Here is a 16,363-nt window from a genome sequence, read left to right as displayed (position 1 = left end):
TCAGCGATGAAGTGATCTTGCACGGGGAGATTAAGGGAGCCTGTGAAAGGAGTTAGGATAGGGATCAATGCCCTGAAACTGAAACTGCCTGTAAGAAGGCAGTGCCAGGCTATAAAAAAGCCTGTCTCTTGGCTCAACAGGCAGATGACAAGAACAGAATAGCAAGGGCCAAACCAAGCTCAAGGGAACTCTTTTCTATTCTGAAGGGAAAAAGTGACAACTGGTGTCAGCATATTGAAAATAAACTAATGAGGTAAATTGACGCGCAACAAACATCAGGCAATCAAAAAACAGCAACAATCGTTGCAGTCCATCGTCCTTCCTATGAAATTACATGGAATCCTTCAACAGACCACCACTAACACCAACCTCCCCAAGTTCTCTTTTAAACAGGTTTCTGGGAGTGAGGTGTATGAAATTGTGAAGTACCTGAAACCTACATTCTGCAAGGGGGATCTGTGTCCTGACAATGTGATCAAGGACTCGTTAGACATCTTGACTCCTTGGATCACTAAAACTCTGAATACCTCTTTTTCAGCATCATGTGTTCCCAATAGCCTGAAAGAAGCATGGATTACACCTTTACTAAAGAAGGAAAACCTGAACCCTGAAGTGGCCAGCAAAGATCGCCCTATAACTATTGTCCCTTTCCTCTTGAGGATCTTGGACAGAATAGCGTATCTTCAGCTCCAGGAGCACATTCAAGCTAACAACTTTCTCAGGAGCCGTCAGTTGGGTTTCACACCGAGCCCAGAACTGAGACGGCCATACTTGATCTCAAGGCAAATCTTTCAGGAATTGTCAAACGGCCATACTGCCTTGATGCTACTTGACCTTTCAGCCGCTTTGATCTAATTGACTATGCCTTGTACATCAATAGGCTTACTGAGATCGTGAACTACTCAGACAGTGCAGTAGCATGAATCAGGTACTTTCTTAGTCCCTGGTGTCTCAAAGTCTCAGAGAGTTTAAAGCTCACCCTGTTCCTTTGTCATGCGGGGTCCCACAGGGCTCTTGTCTATCTCTGGCACTTTACAATATATTTACGCATCCTCTTTGTGATCTGTTTGATGGGTCTGGTGTCAGCTACACAAACTATGCGGACGACGCCCAGATAATTCTTGAACTTTTGCGTGACAGTAGCCGGGATGTTGAGGCTATCAATCGGATAAACATGATGATTCAATCTTGGATGGCTTCCATTTTCTTGGCCTTGAATGCCAGTAAAACTATGCTGTTAATTGTAAGGTCAGATATTCTGCTAAAAAAGATGGTGACCCGTTATAGTCAATTTAAGATTGCTGACTGTTTCATCCCAGTTGCCTCCTCTGTTAAGACATTAGGAGGATATTTGGACTCCCAGCTATCCATGAAAAGGCATAGCTCACATGTGCGGTGCTCTTGTGAGTATCCCATCAAACTTCTGAAACAGATCAGTCCTTACTTATCAGAGGAAAATAGACCACTGTGGCCAGTGCTCTTATTATCTCTCATTTTCATTATTGAATCAGTTTGTTTTAAAACACTGCAGATCACCTAAAATGGCGCTGCAAGGGTCCTGCGAGGGCTGGGAAGCAGGGCCATGTGTCAGCGGCAGGAACGGCTCTTCATTGGTTGCTTGTGAAGCAGAGAACCTCACACAATACTCTCATAGTGACCAACAAATGTCACCCAGAAACGCCCCACACTATTTATCCGACCAACTAAGAGCTGCCCCAAGCGGTTCTAGGTCATTTGGTCGAAAATAAATGGTCGACAGGACAATTGGTTGACACCAAAAGGTCGACAGGTCAACTGATCGAATTTTTTTTTAGTGTTTTTTCACATTTTTTTTGTGTTGGTTTCATCCCCCCAACCCCCTTTTTTTTGCTAAAAACCCCTTTTTTTCCCTAAACGAAAACCAAAAAAATATATATATAAATTTAAAAAACCATTTGACCTGTCGACCATTTGTCTGTCGACCATTTGACCGGACACCGCCCCAAGCCAGAGAGTACTGCGTGGAAACGATGCCAACAAGCTCTTCCAGCTGCATATAATGTTCCCTTTATCAATGCAAGGCTAAGTGTAGCAGCTGTGCAGGGTGATGTAGGCTTGGGTCTGGGATTGGGGATGTAGGATTGGGGTCTGGAATTGGTTATTTAGGCTTGGGGTCTGGGATTGGTGATGTAGGCTTGGGGTCTGGGATTGGTGATGTAGGCTTGTGGTCTGGGAATGGTGATGTAGGCTTGGGGTCTGGGATTGGTGATTTAGGCTTGGGAATGTGATTGGTGATTTAGGCTTGGGGTCTGGGATTGGTGATGTAGGCTTGGGTCTGGGAATGGTGATTTAGGCTTGGGGTCTGATATTGGTGATATAGGCTTGGGGTCTGGGATTGATGATGTAGGCTTGGCATCTGGGATTGGTGATGTAGGCTTGGGGTCTGGGAATGGTGATTTAGGCTTGGGGTCTGGGATTGGTGATGTAGGCTTGGGGTCTGGGTTTGGTGATGTAGGGTTGGGGTCTGGGAATGGTGATGTTGGCTTGGGGTCTGGGATTGGTGATTTAGGCTTGGATCTGTGATTGGTGATTTAGGCTAGGGGTCTGGGATTGGTGATGTAGGCTTGAGTCTGGGATTGGTGATTTAGGCTTCGGGTCTGTGATTGGTGATGTAGGCTTGGGGTCTGGGATTGGTGATGTAGGCTTGGGGTCTGGGATTGGTGATTTAGGGTTGGGGCCTGGGATTGATGATTTAGGGTTGGGGTCTGGGATTGATGATTTAGGGTTGGGGTCTGGGTTTGGTGATTTAGACTTAGGGTCCGTGATTGGAGATGTAGGCTTGGGGTCTGGGATTGGTGATTTAGGCTTGGGGTCTGTGATTGGAGATTTAGGCTTAGGGTCTGGGATTGGTGATGTAGGCTTGTGATCTGGGATTGGTGATGAAGGCTTGGGGTCTGGGAATGATGATGTAGACTTGGGATCTGGGATTGGTGATTTAGGGGTGGGGTCTGGAATTGGTGTAGGCTTGGGTTCTGGGAATGGTGATGTAGGCTTGGGGTCTGGGAATGGTGATGTAGGCTTGGGGTATGTGATTGGTGATGTAGGCTTAGGGTCTGGGATTGGTGATGTAGGCTTGGGGTGTGGGATTGACGATGTAGGCTTGGGGTCTGGGAATGGCGATGTAGGCTTGTGGTATCGGATTGGTGATATAGGCTTGGGTCTGCGATTGGTGATTTAGGCTTGGAGTCTGGGATTGGTGATGTAGGCTTGGTGTCTGGGATTGGTGATGTAGGCTTGGGGTCTGGGAATGGTGATGTAGGCTTGGGGTCTGGGATTGGTGATTTATGCTTTGGTCTGTGATTGGTGATTTATGCTTGGGGTCTGGGATTGGTGATGTAGGCTTGGGTCTGGGATTGGTGATTTAGGCTTGGGGTATGATATTGGTGATATAGGCTTGGGGTCTGGGATTGATGATGTAGGCTTGGGGTCTGGGATTGGTGATGTAGGTTTGGGGGCTGGGATTAGTGATTTAGGCCTGGGCCCTGGGATTGGTGATTTAGGCTTGGGGTCTGGGTTTGGTGATTTAGACTCAGGGTCCGTGATTGGAGATGTAGGCTTGGGGTCTGGTATTGGTGACTTAGGCTTGGGGTCTGGTATTGGTGATTTAGGCTTGGGGTCTGTGATTGGTGATGCAGGCTTGGGGTCTGGGATTGGAGATTTAGGCTTGGGGTCTGGGAATAATGATGTAGGCTTGGGGTCTGGGATTGGTGATTTAGGCTTGGGGTCTGGGATTGGTGATGTAGGCTTGGGGTCTGGGAATGGTAATGTAGGCTTGGGATCTGGGAATGGTGATGTAGGCTTGGGGTCTGGGATTGGTGATTTAGGCTTGGGGTCTGTGATTGAAGGTGTCGACTTGGGCTCTGGGATTGGTGATGTAGGCTTGGGGTCTGGGAATGGGAATGTAGGCTTGGGGTATGTGATTGGTGATGTAGGCTTGGGGTCTGGGATTGATGATGTAGGCTTGGGGTCTGTGACTGGCGATGTAGGCTTGTGGTATGGGATTGGTGATATAGGCTTGGGTCTGCGATTGGTGATTTAGGCTTGCAGTCTGGGATTGGTGATGTAGGCTTGGTGTCTGGGATTGGTGATATAGGCTTGGGGTCTGGGAATGGTGATGTAAGCTTGGGGTCTGGGATTGGTGATTTAGGCTTCGGTCTGTGATTGGTGATTTATGCTTGGGTTCTGGGATTGGTGATGTATGCTTGGGTCTGGGATTGGTGATTTAGGTTTGGGGTCTGGGATTGGTGATTTAGGTGTGGGTCTGTGATTGGTGATGTAGGCTTGGGATCTGGGATTGGTGATTTAGGCTTGGGGCCTGGCATTGGTGATCTAGGCTTGGGGTTTGGGATTGGTGATGTAGGCTTGGGGTCTGGGATTGGTGATTTAGGCTTGGGTCTGGGATTGGTGATGTAGACTTGGGTCTGGGATTGGTGATTTAGGTTTGGGGTCTGGGATTGGTGATTTAGGTGTGGGTCTGTGATTGGTGATGTAGGCTTGGGATCTGGGATTGGTGATTTAGGCTTGGGGCCTGGGATTGATGATGTAGGCTTGGGGTGTGGCATTGGTGATCTAGGCTTGGGGTTTGGGATTGGTGATGTAGGCTTGGGGTCTGGGATTGGTGATTTAGGCTTGGGTCTGGGATTGGTGATGTAGGCTTGGGGTCTGGGATTGGTGATGTAGGCTTGGGGTCTGGGATTGGTGATTTAGGTGTGGGTCTTTGATTGGTGATGTAGGCTTGGGATCTGGGATTGGTGATTTAGGCTTGGGGCCTGGGATTGATGATGTAGGCTTGGGGTCTGGCATTGGTGATCTAGGCTTGGGGTTTGGGATTGGTGATGTAGGCTTGGGGTCTGGGATTGGGATTTCGGCTTGGGTCTGGGATTGGTGTTTTCAGCTTGGGTCTGGGATTGGTGATGTAGGCTTGGGGTCTGGGATTGGTGATGTAGGCTTGGGGACTGTGATTGGTGATTTAGGTGTGGGTCTGTGATTGGTGATGTAGGCTTGGGATCTGGGATTGAAGATTTAGGCTTGGGCCTGGGATTGGTGATTTAGGCTTGGGGTCTGGCATTGGTGATATAGGCTTGGGGTCTGGCATTGGTGATATAGGCTTGGGGTCTGGGATTGGTGATATAGGCTTGGGGTCTGGGATTGGTGATTTAGGCTTGGGGTCTGGGATTGGTGATTATGGCTTGGGTCTGGGATTGGTGATCTAGGCTTGGGGTCTGGGAATGGTGATGTAGGCTTGGGGTCTGGGATTGGTGATGCAGGCTTCGGGTCTGTGACTGTTGATTTAGGCTTGAGGTATGTGATGATTTGGTTTGGGGTCTGGGATTGGTGATGTAGGCTTGGGGTCTGGGATTGGTGATGTAGGCTAGGGGTCTGGGATTGGTGATGTAGGCTTGGGGTCTGGGATTGGTGATTTAGGTGTGGGTCTGTGATTGGTGATGTAGGCTTGGGATCTGGGATTGGTGATTTAGGCTTGGGGCTTGGGATTGGTGATGTAGGCTTGGGGTCTGGCATTGGTGATATAGGCTTGGGGTCTGGGATTGGTGATGTAGGCTTGTGTCTGTGATTGGTGTTGTAGGCTTGGGGTCTGTGAATGGTGATGTAGGCTTGGGGTCTGGGATTGGTGATGTAGGCTTTGGGTCTGTGACTGTTGATTTAGGCTTGAGGTCTGTGATTTGGGATTGGGGTCTGGGATTGGTGATGTAGACTTGGGGTCTGGGATTGATGATGTAGGCTTGGGGTCTGGCATTGGTGATTTAGGCTTGGGTATGTGATTGGTGATGTAGGCTTTGGTTCTGGGATTGGTGATGTAGGCTTGGGGTCTGGGATTGTCGATTTAGGCTTTGGGGTCTGTGGGGATTTAGGCTTGGGGTCTGGGATTGGTGATGTAGGCTTGGGGTCTGGGATTGGTTATTTAGGCTTGAGGTTTGTGTTGATTTAGTCTTGGGGTCTGTGATGATTTGGTTTGGGGTCTGGGATTGGTGATGTAGGCTTGGGGTCTGGGATTGGTGATGTAGGCTAGGGGTCTGGGATTGGTGATGTAGGCTTGGAGTTTGTGGTGATTTAGTCTTGGGGTCTGGGATTGGTGATTTAGGTGTGGGTCTGTGATTGGTGATGTAGGCTTGGGATCTGGGATTGGTGATTTAGGCTTGGGGTTTGGGATTGGTGATGTAGGCTTGGGGTCTGGCATTGGTGATATAGGCTTGGGGTCTGGGATTGGTGATGTAGGCTTGTGTCTGTGATTGATGTTGTAGGCTTGGGGTCTGGGAATGGTGATGTAGGCTTGTTGTCTGGGAATGGTGATGTAGGCTTTGGGTCTGTGACTGTTGATTTAGGCTTGAGGTCTGGGTGATTTGGGGTTGGGGTCTGGGATTGGTGATGTAGGCTTGGAGTCTGGGATTGATGATGTAGGCTTGGGGTCTGGCATTGGTGATTTAGGCTTGGGTATGTGATTGGTGATGTAGGCTTTGGGTCTGGGATTGGTGATGTAGGCTTGGGGTCTGGGATTGTTGATTTAGGCTTTGGGGTCTGTGGGGATTTAGGCTTGGGGTCTGGGATTGGTGATGTAGGCTTGGGGTCTGGGATTGGTTATTTAGCCTTGAGGTTTGTGTTGATTTAGTCTTGGGGTCTGTGATTGGTGATTTAGACGGTGGTCAGTCAAAAGGCCGAAAAAATAATACCGAATGACAAAAATATCGAAACAAAAATCTCGAAAAAAAAATATCGAATTATTTATTTATTTATTTATTTATATGTGTTTTTGGGGTCAGGTAAGTAAAAAAAAAGGGTTAAAATAAAAAAAATAGAAAAAAGGGGGGTTGGGGGGGAACCCCCCCATTTCGAAAAAAAACGTCATAAAAAAAATTCGATATTTTTTTTTTCTGCCTTTTTTTTCGAGATTTTTGTTTTCGAGATTTTTGTATTCGGTATTATCACTATAAACCGATTTAGACTTGGGGTCTGTGATTGGTGATGTAGGCTTGGGGTCTGGGATTGGTGATGCAGGCTTGGGGTCGTGGATTGGTTATTTAGACTTGGGGTTTGGGATTAGTGATTTAGGCTTGGGGTCTGGGATTGGTGATCTAGGATTGGGGTCTGGGGTTGGTGATTTAGGCTTGGGGCCTAGGATTGGGGATGTAGGCTTGGGATCTGGGCCTGGTGATTTAGACTTGGGGTCTGGGAATGGTGATTTAGGCTTGGGTCTGGGATTGGTGATGTATGGTTTGGGTCTGGGATTGGTGATGTAGGCTTGGGTCTGATGATGGTGATTTAGGCTTAGGGTCTGGCATTGGTGATTTAGGCTTGTGGTCTGGCATTGGTTATGTAGGTTTTGGGTCTGTGATTGGTGATTTAGGCTTGGTGTCTGGAATTTGTCATGCATGCTTTGGGTCTGGGATTAGTGATTTAGTCTTGGGGTCTGTGAATGGTGATTTAGGCTTGGGGTCTGTGATTGGTGATGTAGGCTTGGGGTCTCCGATTGCTGATGTAGACTTGGGGTCTGGGAATGGTGATGTAGGCTTGGGGTCTGGGATTGCAATTTAGGCTTGGGGTTTGGGATTGGTGATTTAGGCTTGGGGTCTGGGATTGGTGTTGTAGGCTTGGTGTCTGGAATTTGTCATGCATGCTTTGGGTCTGGGATTAGTGATGTAGGCTTGGGGTCTGGGAATGGTGATGTAGGCTTGGGGTCTGGGAATGGTGATGTAGGCTTGGGTCTGGGATTGTTGATTTAGGCTTTGGGTTTGGGATTAGTGATTTAGGCTTTGGGTTTGGGATTAGTGATTTAGGCTTGGCTTCTGGGATTGTTGATGTAGGATTGGGGTCTGGGGTTGGTGATTTAGACCTGGGGTCTAGGATTGGTGAAGTAGGCTTGGGATCTGGGGCTGGTGATTTAGACTTGGGTCTGGGGTTGGTGATTTAGGCTTGGGTCTGGGGTTGGTGATTTAGGCTTGGGGTCTGGCATTGGTGATGTAGGGTTGGGGTCTGGGAATGGTGATGTTGGCTTGGGATCTGGGATTGTTGATTTAGGCTTGGGGTCTGCGATTGGTGATTAGGCTTGGGGTCTGGGATTGGTGATTTAGGCTTGGGGTCTGGCATTGGTGATTTAGGCTTGGCGTCTGGGATTGGTGATGTATGCTTTGGGTCTGGGAATGGTAATGTAGGCTTGGGGACTGGGAAGATGATGTAGGCTTGGGGTCTGGGAATGGTAATGTAGGCTTGGGATCTGGGATTGTTGATTTAGGCTTGGGGTCTGCGATTGGTGATTAGGCTTGGGGTCTGGGATTGGTGATGTAGGCTTGGGGTCTGCAATTGGTGTTTTAGGCTTGATGATGTAGGCTTCTGGTCTGTTATTGTTGATTTAGGCTTGGTGTCTGTAGTGATTTGGACTTGGGGTCTGGGAATGGTGATTTAGGCTTGGGGTCTAGGATTGGTGTTGTAGGCTTGGGATTGGTGATTTAGGCTTGGATATTTGTTTTGCATTTTTTTTAAAGCGCTCATACACCCCGCGGGCATCGATGCGCTGTTACAGGAATTGTTTGTTTATTCAGTTGCGTAATTGTGTTTTTTTTTGTCTTAGTTGCATATTTAAAACGTGCTTAAACACCCAGAGGTTTCTAAGCGCGGACCCGGGGATCGAACCTGTGTTGCTTCGTGTTGTCTTGCTTTCAAGGTGCGCACGTTGCCGTTAAGCTATCCTCCCGGGATAAATGTGATTGGTGATGTAGGCTTGGGGTCTGGGATTGGTGATGTAGGCTTGGGGTCTGGGATTGGCGATGTAGGCTTGGGGTCTGTGGTGATTTAGTCTGTGGGTCTGGGATTGGTCATGTAGGCTTGGGGTCTGGGATTGGTGATTTAGGCTTGGGGTTTGTGGTGATTTAGTCTTGGGTTCTGTGATTGGTGATTCAGGCTTGGGGTGTGGGATTGGTGATGTAGGCTTGGGGTCTGGGATTGGTGATGTAGGCTTGGGGTCTGGGATTGCTGATTTAGGCTTGGGGTCTGGGATTGGTGATGTAGAGTTGGGGTCTGGGATTGGTTATGTAGGCTTGGGTCTGGGGATGGTGATTTAGGCTTGGGGTCTGGCATTGGTGATTTAGGCTTGGGGTCTGGCTTTGGTGATGTAGGCTTGGGGTCTGGGATTGGTGATTTAGGATTGGTGTCTGGAATTGGTGATGTAGGCTTGGGGTCTGGGATTTTGGGAGCATTGTGCACTTCTCTTGGGAGAGCCTGCAATGTCTACCGAGATTGGCCTTGATACATTTAGAGTATCACTTAATGGCCCCATGACGTGTCCGATACATCCACCCAGCTGTCGGTTTTCAGCATATAGCAGTTTGCATTCTGGGACTAGTAGTTGTTCTCTTCCTAAAAGTCACAACCTAGAAATCGTCCAATGCTAAACTCTATTGGATAGAAACGTCCACCCTACGTAGTCTCTATTGCGGCTGTGAAGCAGCGCTATGCGCTCCCTGGCGCCTCTGAAGCACCTGTGGTACATCTTCCTTTGCATTCTTGTACCCCAACCTGGTACGCATAGAAGTGCCGAACCTTAGGTACCAAACTGCCCATAAAAAAGAACAACTGGAAAGATTGGCCTCCCCGCACGTGACATGGGATAATGTGCGCTGCCTGGCACAGTGCACGCCCTGGCACAGAGACAGAGGAAAGGACACACCCCAAGAGATCTCGGCAGACCCCCTGCAAAGCTAGAGTGGTGCCTCCTGAGCCAAGGAAAGGAGGCGGGGCTTCGTGTTCTCCTCACACGCCCATTGGACAGCGTGAGATCTCTAGAGATCCGGCCCAATGACCAGCACTGAGAAGGCATACGTGTAAACATGGGAAGGATTTAGATGAAGGATCTTTTCAGGAACCAGGCAACCCAGTGTGTTGAGCTGTTGTAGACTTTTGGCTTTAAAGACCCTGGCACACCAGTGATAGATGTGCTTGACCCCAGAGAGCAATTTCTGTAAATTGCCCCCACTGGACAGACCCTAATGAGCATATCCACGCCATGGAACTCTCAACCAAAAACAGGTCGCTGAAAAAGCAGCACGAGCCGTGTCTGTGCCTCCTTCCTTCACAACAGGTCTGGTTCTAAAGGGCGGCCTTTGACCCAGAAACATAACTGAGCCAATGCAGTAATTCCGACACATGCAGTAATTTCGACTACCACGTGTTACCGCTCGGCTAAATTATGACATGTGTGCGCAGCTAATTACCGCCACAGCCAATCAGAACCCGGTGTGATGATAGTACTGCTGGCTCTGGGGCCTTCCTGTGCTGCCTGCAAATAACCAGGCAGTGCACGCAGGCGCGTCCTTTAATTGCTCGTCGACTTCTTCCCTCAGTCCCAGACGGACATGCTCTGTAGAATAGAAGGCTGGGAGACCTTTTGGACACTCTTGATTGAAGGTGGTTTCTCTGGCAAGAATGCCCTGGACCGGGCTACTTGCAAGCTCTAGAGGCCTTCTAGGAGCTTTATAGGGATGTCAGTAGGGGTGCGTGATGCTTGATTGCTATTGGTTTGAGGCTGGTCTGTTCTGGGAATTAATCCTGTCATGGCCATCTTCCTCAGCTGGGCTGCAGTTACCCTGCTCTGTTAAAAGAGGGCAGCAGAGGAACCTTTGGTGTCGCAAGGGCGTAGAGTCTGCTTAGCCATTTTCGTATGCAGGTCTACTTCAAACAGTGTGGCCTGCTAATGAATTGAGTTCCGACAACATGGATTATGTATTTATTTGAGAGTTTGTGTAATGCTACCATGAAAGCGTTGTACAGTGACGAGTCTGCCATATATTGTAGGTACCGGCATCGTGAAAATATGCTTTATGATAGCAGTGCTGCCATTGATTGTGGGAAGAACAAGCGCCATGAAGTCTGTTTTCAGTAGCAATGCTATTTTATATTGTGGGCACGGGCATCATGAACGTGTTTCACAAAATCAATTCTGGCATACATTTTCGGCACTAGCATCATGAAAATGGGCTTTACGGTGGCAATAGGCCAGCAGCATCACAAAGTATGTTTTGTGGAGTCAATGCCGGCATATATTGTGGGCACAGGCATCATGCCCATTTAGCTGTGTATTCTTGTACTCTACCAATTATGGGGTTTGCACTTCGTAACCTACAGAACTGATAGCACATTCTGTGGCTCTTCGAGCAATTTTTCTAAAATGTGTTTTGGAAAATGCAACCATTTCAAAACACAATTTTTAAAGCATTCTCGGGTTGAGATACCCCTTGCCCCCCAACCCCATTGATTGGTTGAGGCGTTCATGCTACTCTAGCCCCCTCATGCCCATTCTGGGTGAAGATGTAAACCCTTCCACTTCCAAAATGTCCCAGCTGGCACTGCTGCCGTGTAACAGAGGGCCTGCTTCATGAGATTCAAATATTTTCCATGCAGGTAGATGCCCCCTGCTAGGCGCCTGATGATCTGGGAACGAGTGTTCCCTTCACGCTGTGCCAGGAAAATACGCTTGCCTTGCTGTGATATCTTCCTGAAAGTGCTCACAGCTGTGTGCCAGGGGGTGGCAGAAAGATTGTGCTTGTTGGATGGAAGGTAAACTTATCTACAGTGGCCTTGTAAGCAAAACATACTAGAAAATGAAATCACAAGTCAAGGGCATTGCTACCCCAGCCTGCAAATCCCCCTCTGTCTGCCATTAGGCTCACGGCAGGCTGGCCGTTTAAGCCCACTGCCATTAGCAGCTATATGACATGTCCCGCAGGATGTTGCCTGCTCAAGAATGTCACAGCCTGTAGATTCGTACACAGGCTCGCAGGTCTAATTTAGCCTGTTTTAAGAAAAGTAATTCTCGTGTCTGGCTTCAGAGATGCCGCTACTGCATTCACGGCGCCCATTCTTACATTTCAAAAATGGAAAGGTGCTGACGCAAAGCCCACAGAGAATCTGCTTTAGATGAAAGCGGTCTTACATGTTCCCACTGAAAAGGGCGATCAGACGTCCAGGGAAATCGCCCTCCGTCCCGGGGTCTGGGGAGTTTTTTTAACAGTATAAAGCCAGCGACATAGAAGTAGGACCACAGGTTTATTAGTGTTTACTTTAGTTCTACTTCTATGTCTATGGCTTGCCCGTTTAAAACAAATAATAATAATCTGGTCACCCCAACAGTAAAACACAAAAGACCCTATTTCTAAAGAATTGGGTGCCAAGAGATAGCACAGAAGAGGTGTCTTTTCTGGCTGCTCCATGGCACACTTAGATGGAGTATTGGGGGTAGGAAATGTACCAACCTTCAATGGATTATTGGCAACATTGATGTCGCGCACCTGGATGGATGGCTGGGGGTATGAAAAGTACCGCACTTAGATGGATTGTTGGGAACTTTGATTTGTCACATTTAGATGGAGTATTGAGGTTAGTACCACACTTGAATTATTCACTGTGCATTTGTATAGTTTAGAGAACTATAAGGTTCTGGGAACAGTAGGGTGTCCAACTTAGATGGATTGTTAAGGGTAGGAAATGGGTTGCTACTAACTAGTCACACTAAAAACTCATCAATCTGCATACTCACCCACAAACTCTGAACTATACACAGCCATACACTACCACATCACAAACCCCATGCACTTCACAACACCCATCATGAAACCCAACCATACACAATCAGGCCTCAGCACCACATGACGGCTACCGACCAAAACCGTGCCGACGCTTGGTAACCCCAACCAAAAACGTGCCGACGCTCAGTAACCCCGACCTAAAACCTGCCGACGCTTGGTAACCCCGACCAAAAACGTGCCGACGCTCAGTAACCCTGACCAAAAACGTGCTGACTCTCAGTAACCCCGACCAAAAAACATGCCGACGCTCAGTAACCGTTATCTATGAACTGAAGCTTCCAGAAGCACACCAAAGCTCTCTTGCTCTTCTCCCTCTCAACCCGACTAACACACCCTGCCACCCCCACTCCCTAGCAGTGCAGATCCGCCAGAGCGCCAAGAGACCACTCAGGTTGCAACAGTGCGCTAAACAAGAAGCTTTAACATAACATTGCATGGAATGCACAGGTCATCATTAGGCACAAAAGTGAACCACACAATTGAATGTGACCAATGCAGCGGGGCAAAGGATGCGCTGCCGAGCCCTCATGCATACATTAGTATTTGTCGCTTGCGCCCAAGGAATGGGAGGCACACATCACACGTGTGCATGTAGGGATGCATTTTACTGTGATGTGCCTTGAAGTGTCTGCCATGGTAAAATACATAAAAAGCTCGGGGCAAGCACTAAACAACCAAAATGGCGGACAATGCCCTGACCACACCAGTAGATGTTCTCATGCAAGACACTCAGTACTGCATGTGTGTCAGCCGATGCACCTAAATGCTGACCCGCATCCACACTAAACCCCGCGTGGTGAACCTACACTCTTCTCAGACGATAGCACTCAACGTTGACCACCACCCCTGTTACATTTCAACACCAAGTTTCCCACTGGTCCATTAAGAGATTCTAGAAGCCTCTTCCAAGTCATCCCACTTAAGACCACCTGCCTCTGATACTTCAGGAGTGTGACCAAACACACATCTCACCTAATCTGGCTCTCGGCTGAGCCCGAGCCCACCTGTTAGAGCAGCAACCAGCCCGTAACCCTCGGCTTCCAAGCAGCTGGTGTCTATGTGCTGCCTGTGGTCACACCTACACAACTTCAAGCTAAGAAATTGCTAAGCGGTGGCAGTGTTTAACCGTGGGCCAAGCACCTACCCCAATCAGGCCAAGAGGCCTGGTGGACACACCCTGACACATGAGAAGTATGCCTCTTCCTGACAAGTGAGAGCTCAGCTCAGTTCTTCCACCAACACTTCAGCTGGGAGTCTGGGAACTCAATGCTGTAATAGGCAGTGGCAAAACAGGCAGGCACAAGCTACAGCCCAGACAGGCACATTGTAGCAGAGTCAAGTGTCTCTTTAATATCCAAGAACTTCCTTCCAGGCCAGTTCATCCTTGGCCACTACACCCCAAGAACATTCAAAGCAGGCCGGGCTCCCCCACAGTGCCAAAAGGCTAGTAAGTCCCAATCGCAGTGAATTATTATGCGCCGCGTCGCAAGGTTCTGGGGCTCCCTCCATCCCCCTCAGTCTTCTGGCTTCCACACTGCCAGTAGAGTCCCTGGACTCACTCCACCCCACTCCTAGCAAAGACTCTGGGCCCCTCCACCCTACTCCTAGCACAGACGCTGGGCTCCTCCACCCAACTCCTAGTATAGACCCTGGGCTCCTCCACCCCGCCCCTAGCACAGACGCTGAGGTCCTCCACCCCCACTCCTAGCACAGACCCTGGGCTCCTCCACCCCACGCCTAGCACAGACCCAGGGCTCCTCCACCCCACTCCTAGCACAAACCCCAGGCTCCTCCACCCCACTCCTAGCACAGGCCATGGCTCCCCACCTCTCTCTCAACACAGTCCCTGGGCTATGCCACCCCTCTCCCAACAGTTCCTGGGCTCCCAACCCCTCTCCCAGCAGTCCCTGGGCTCCACACCCCTCTCACAACAGTCCCCGGGCTCCCCCACTACTCTCCCAGCAGTCCCTAGGCAGCCCTACCCCACTCCTAGCACAGACCCTGGGCTCCTCCACCCCACGCCTAGCACAGACCCTGGGCTCCTCCACCCCGCTCCTAGCACACACCCTGGGCTCCTCCACTCCCACTCCTAGCACAGACCCTGGGCTCCTCCACCCCACTCCTAGCACAGACCCTGGCTCCTCCACCCCGCTCCTACCACAGACCATGGCTCCCCACCTCTCTCTCATCACAGTCCCTGGGCTATGCCACCCCTCTCCCAGCAGTCCCTGGGCTCCCCACCCCTCTCCCAGCAGTCCCTGGGCTCCGCACCCCTATCACAACAGTACCCGGGCTCCCCCACTACTGTCCCAGCAGTCCCTGGGCAGCCTACCACACTCCTAGCAGTCTCTTGGCTCCCCATTCTGCTCCCAGCAACCCCAGGGCTCCCCACCACACTTCTGCAAAGTAGCATGCCATCCCCTTACCTGGTGCTACAGCCGGTCCAGACGCCTTGTCCTCTCTGCAGTCCTCTGCCGCTGATGGAAACACACACGCCTGGAAGCGCACTCTCTCTGTATGTGTGTTTGTTCCTGGGTCAGCCACGCCCACTGACCCCAAACCTGGCCTCTGTCACAAGTAGGGTGGCCAACTCTTTGATAGTCTTTCACAGGACACTTGCCCACAAGGTGATGATGACGTCACAAAGTCATTCACGTTTGGGCCACCCCTTTTTTAATTTTTTTTTTTTTTTAATGGCTCTTAATTCCTGGCTTATTTGAAATGCAAATGGTTTGTGCTTGGGAGGTGATGGTCACGTTTTTTAGCTGCAAACATGACCATCACAACCCCAGGAACAAACCAATAGCATTTGAATGAAGCCAGGTGTCGAGCGTTGCAGCGCCACCTGCAGGCTCTAAAGGAGCCGGGGCTGCAGAGCCGCCGCGGGAAGAAAGCAGCAGGCGCAGCGCCGTGCTGTGTACATGGCCACTTCAGCTTGCAGAGCGGCTGTGCAGGAGGCAGGTGCCACCCCCTGCCGATACTTCTAACCCTTAGAGGCGCTTTTGAATGTGGCAATAAAGTGCACCCGCAATGATTGCGTAGAATGGGGCTGTCATGCTCCACGCAGGAACTTGTTTTGGTATTTGAGCAGCACTGTTCTGCACGTGCTTGAATCGCAAAGAAACAAGAACCTGACACCAGTAAATGGCATTTCTCGGATATTTACTTTTTTATATGAAGCTTTGAGTCGTCTGAGGTCCTGGGCCAACACATAGAGCATAGAGACTTAGGCCTCAAAGCTCACTGGGACACTTCACGGCCACCTCTAGCGAAGAAGGTATCTGCCGCTGACAGCCAGTATATGTTCCGAAAGGACACCAGGTGTTCATTAAAACTTTTTTTCTAGTTCACTAGATGGCACATGTTCATAGATGTCCTTTATGTCCTTTCCTGCGAGCCGGTTTCCCCTCTCAACCACTCCTCCTATTCTAAAGTTTTGCAAAGGAGAAGAAAGACAGCTTCCAAATAAGTATAAATGGTTCATGGGTACCCACACCTTAATGTTAGGGCGAGTGTTATGGAAAATATAATGAACCCCAATCCCATTGTGCATTTTAATAATATACATCTTTTATTATATATATATATATATACACATATACATATATATTTTATAGGGTTGCGGTCACCACCCTATCGTTAAGGTGATTTGGAACCCATAGGAACCTAGAAACAATGAATTGCTAATAATTGTTGACTCGTGCCACGGATTTCGCCGGAATTTTGAAGTCAAT

At 49.3% G+C, this 16,363-nt stretch overlaps 1 protein-coding gene across 1 annotated transcript in view; it reads right to left on the bottom strand.

Moving 5' to 3' along the window:
* Positions 1–2,544: 2,544 nt before the first annotated feature.
* LOC138487251 (uncharacterized) overlaps positions 2,545–16,363 on the bottom strand; it is a 112,946-nt gene continuing 99,127 nt past the window's right edge. Inside the window, exons 2-3 of the mRNA XM_069613883.1 lie at positions 3,354–3,926; positions 2,545–3,146 (exon numbers count right to left, since the gene is read on the bottom strand). Of these exons, the coding sequence (XP_069469984.1) occupies positions 2,545–3,146; positions 3,354–3,926 (1,175 nt within the window). The remainder of the gene's footprint in view (positions 3,147–3,353; positions 3,927–16,363) is intronic.

The sequence above is a fragment of the Ambystoma mexicanum genome, chromosome 9 (genome assembly GCF_040938575.1).
Source record: "Ambystoma mexicanum isolate Mex_15411 chromosome 9, UKY_AmexF1_1, whole genome shotgun sequence".
NCBI classification, from domain to species: domain Eukaryota; kingdom Metazoa; phylum Chordata; class Amphibia; order Caudata; family Ambystomatidae; genus Ambystoma; species Ambystoma mexicanum.
Note: the sequence above shows the minus strand (reverse complement) of the source record. Positions and strands in the feature narration are given on the sequence as shown.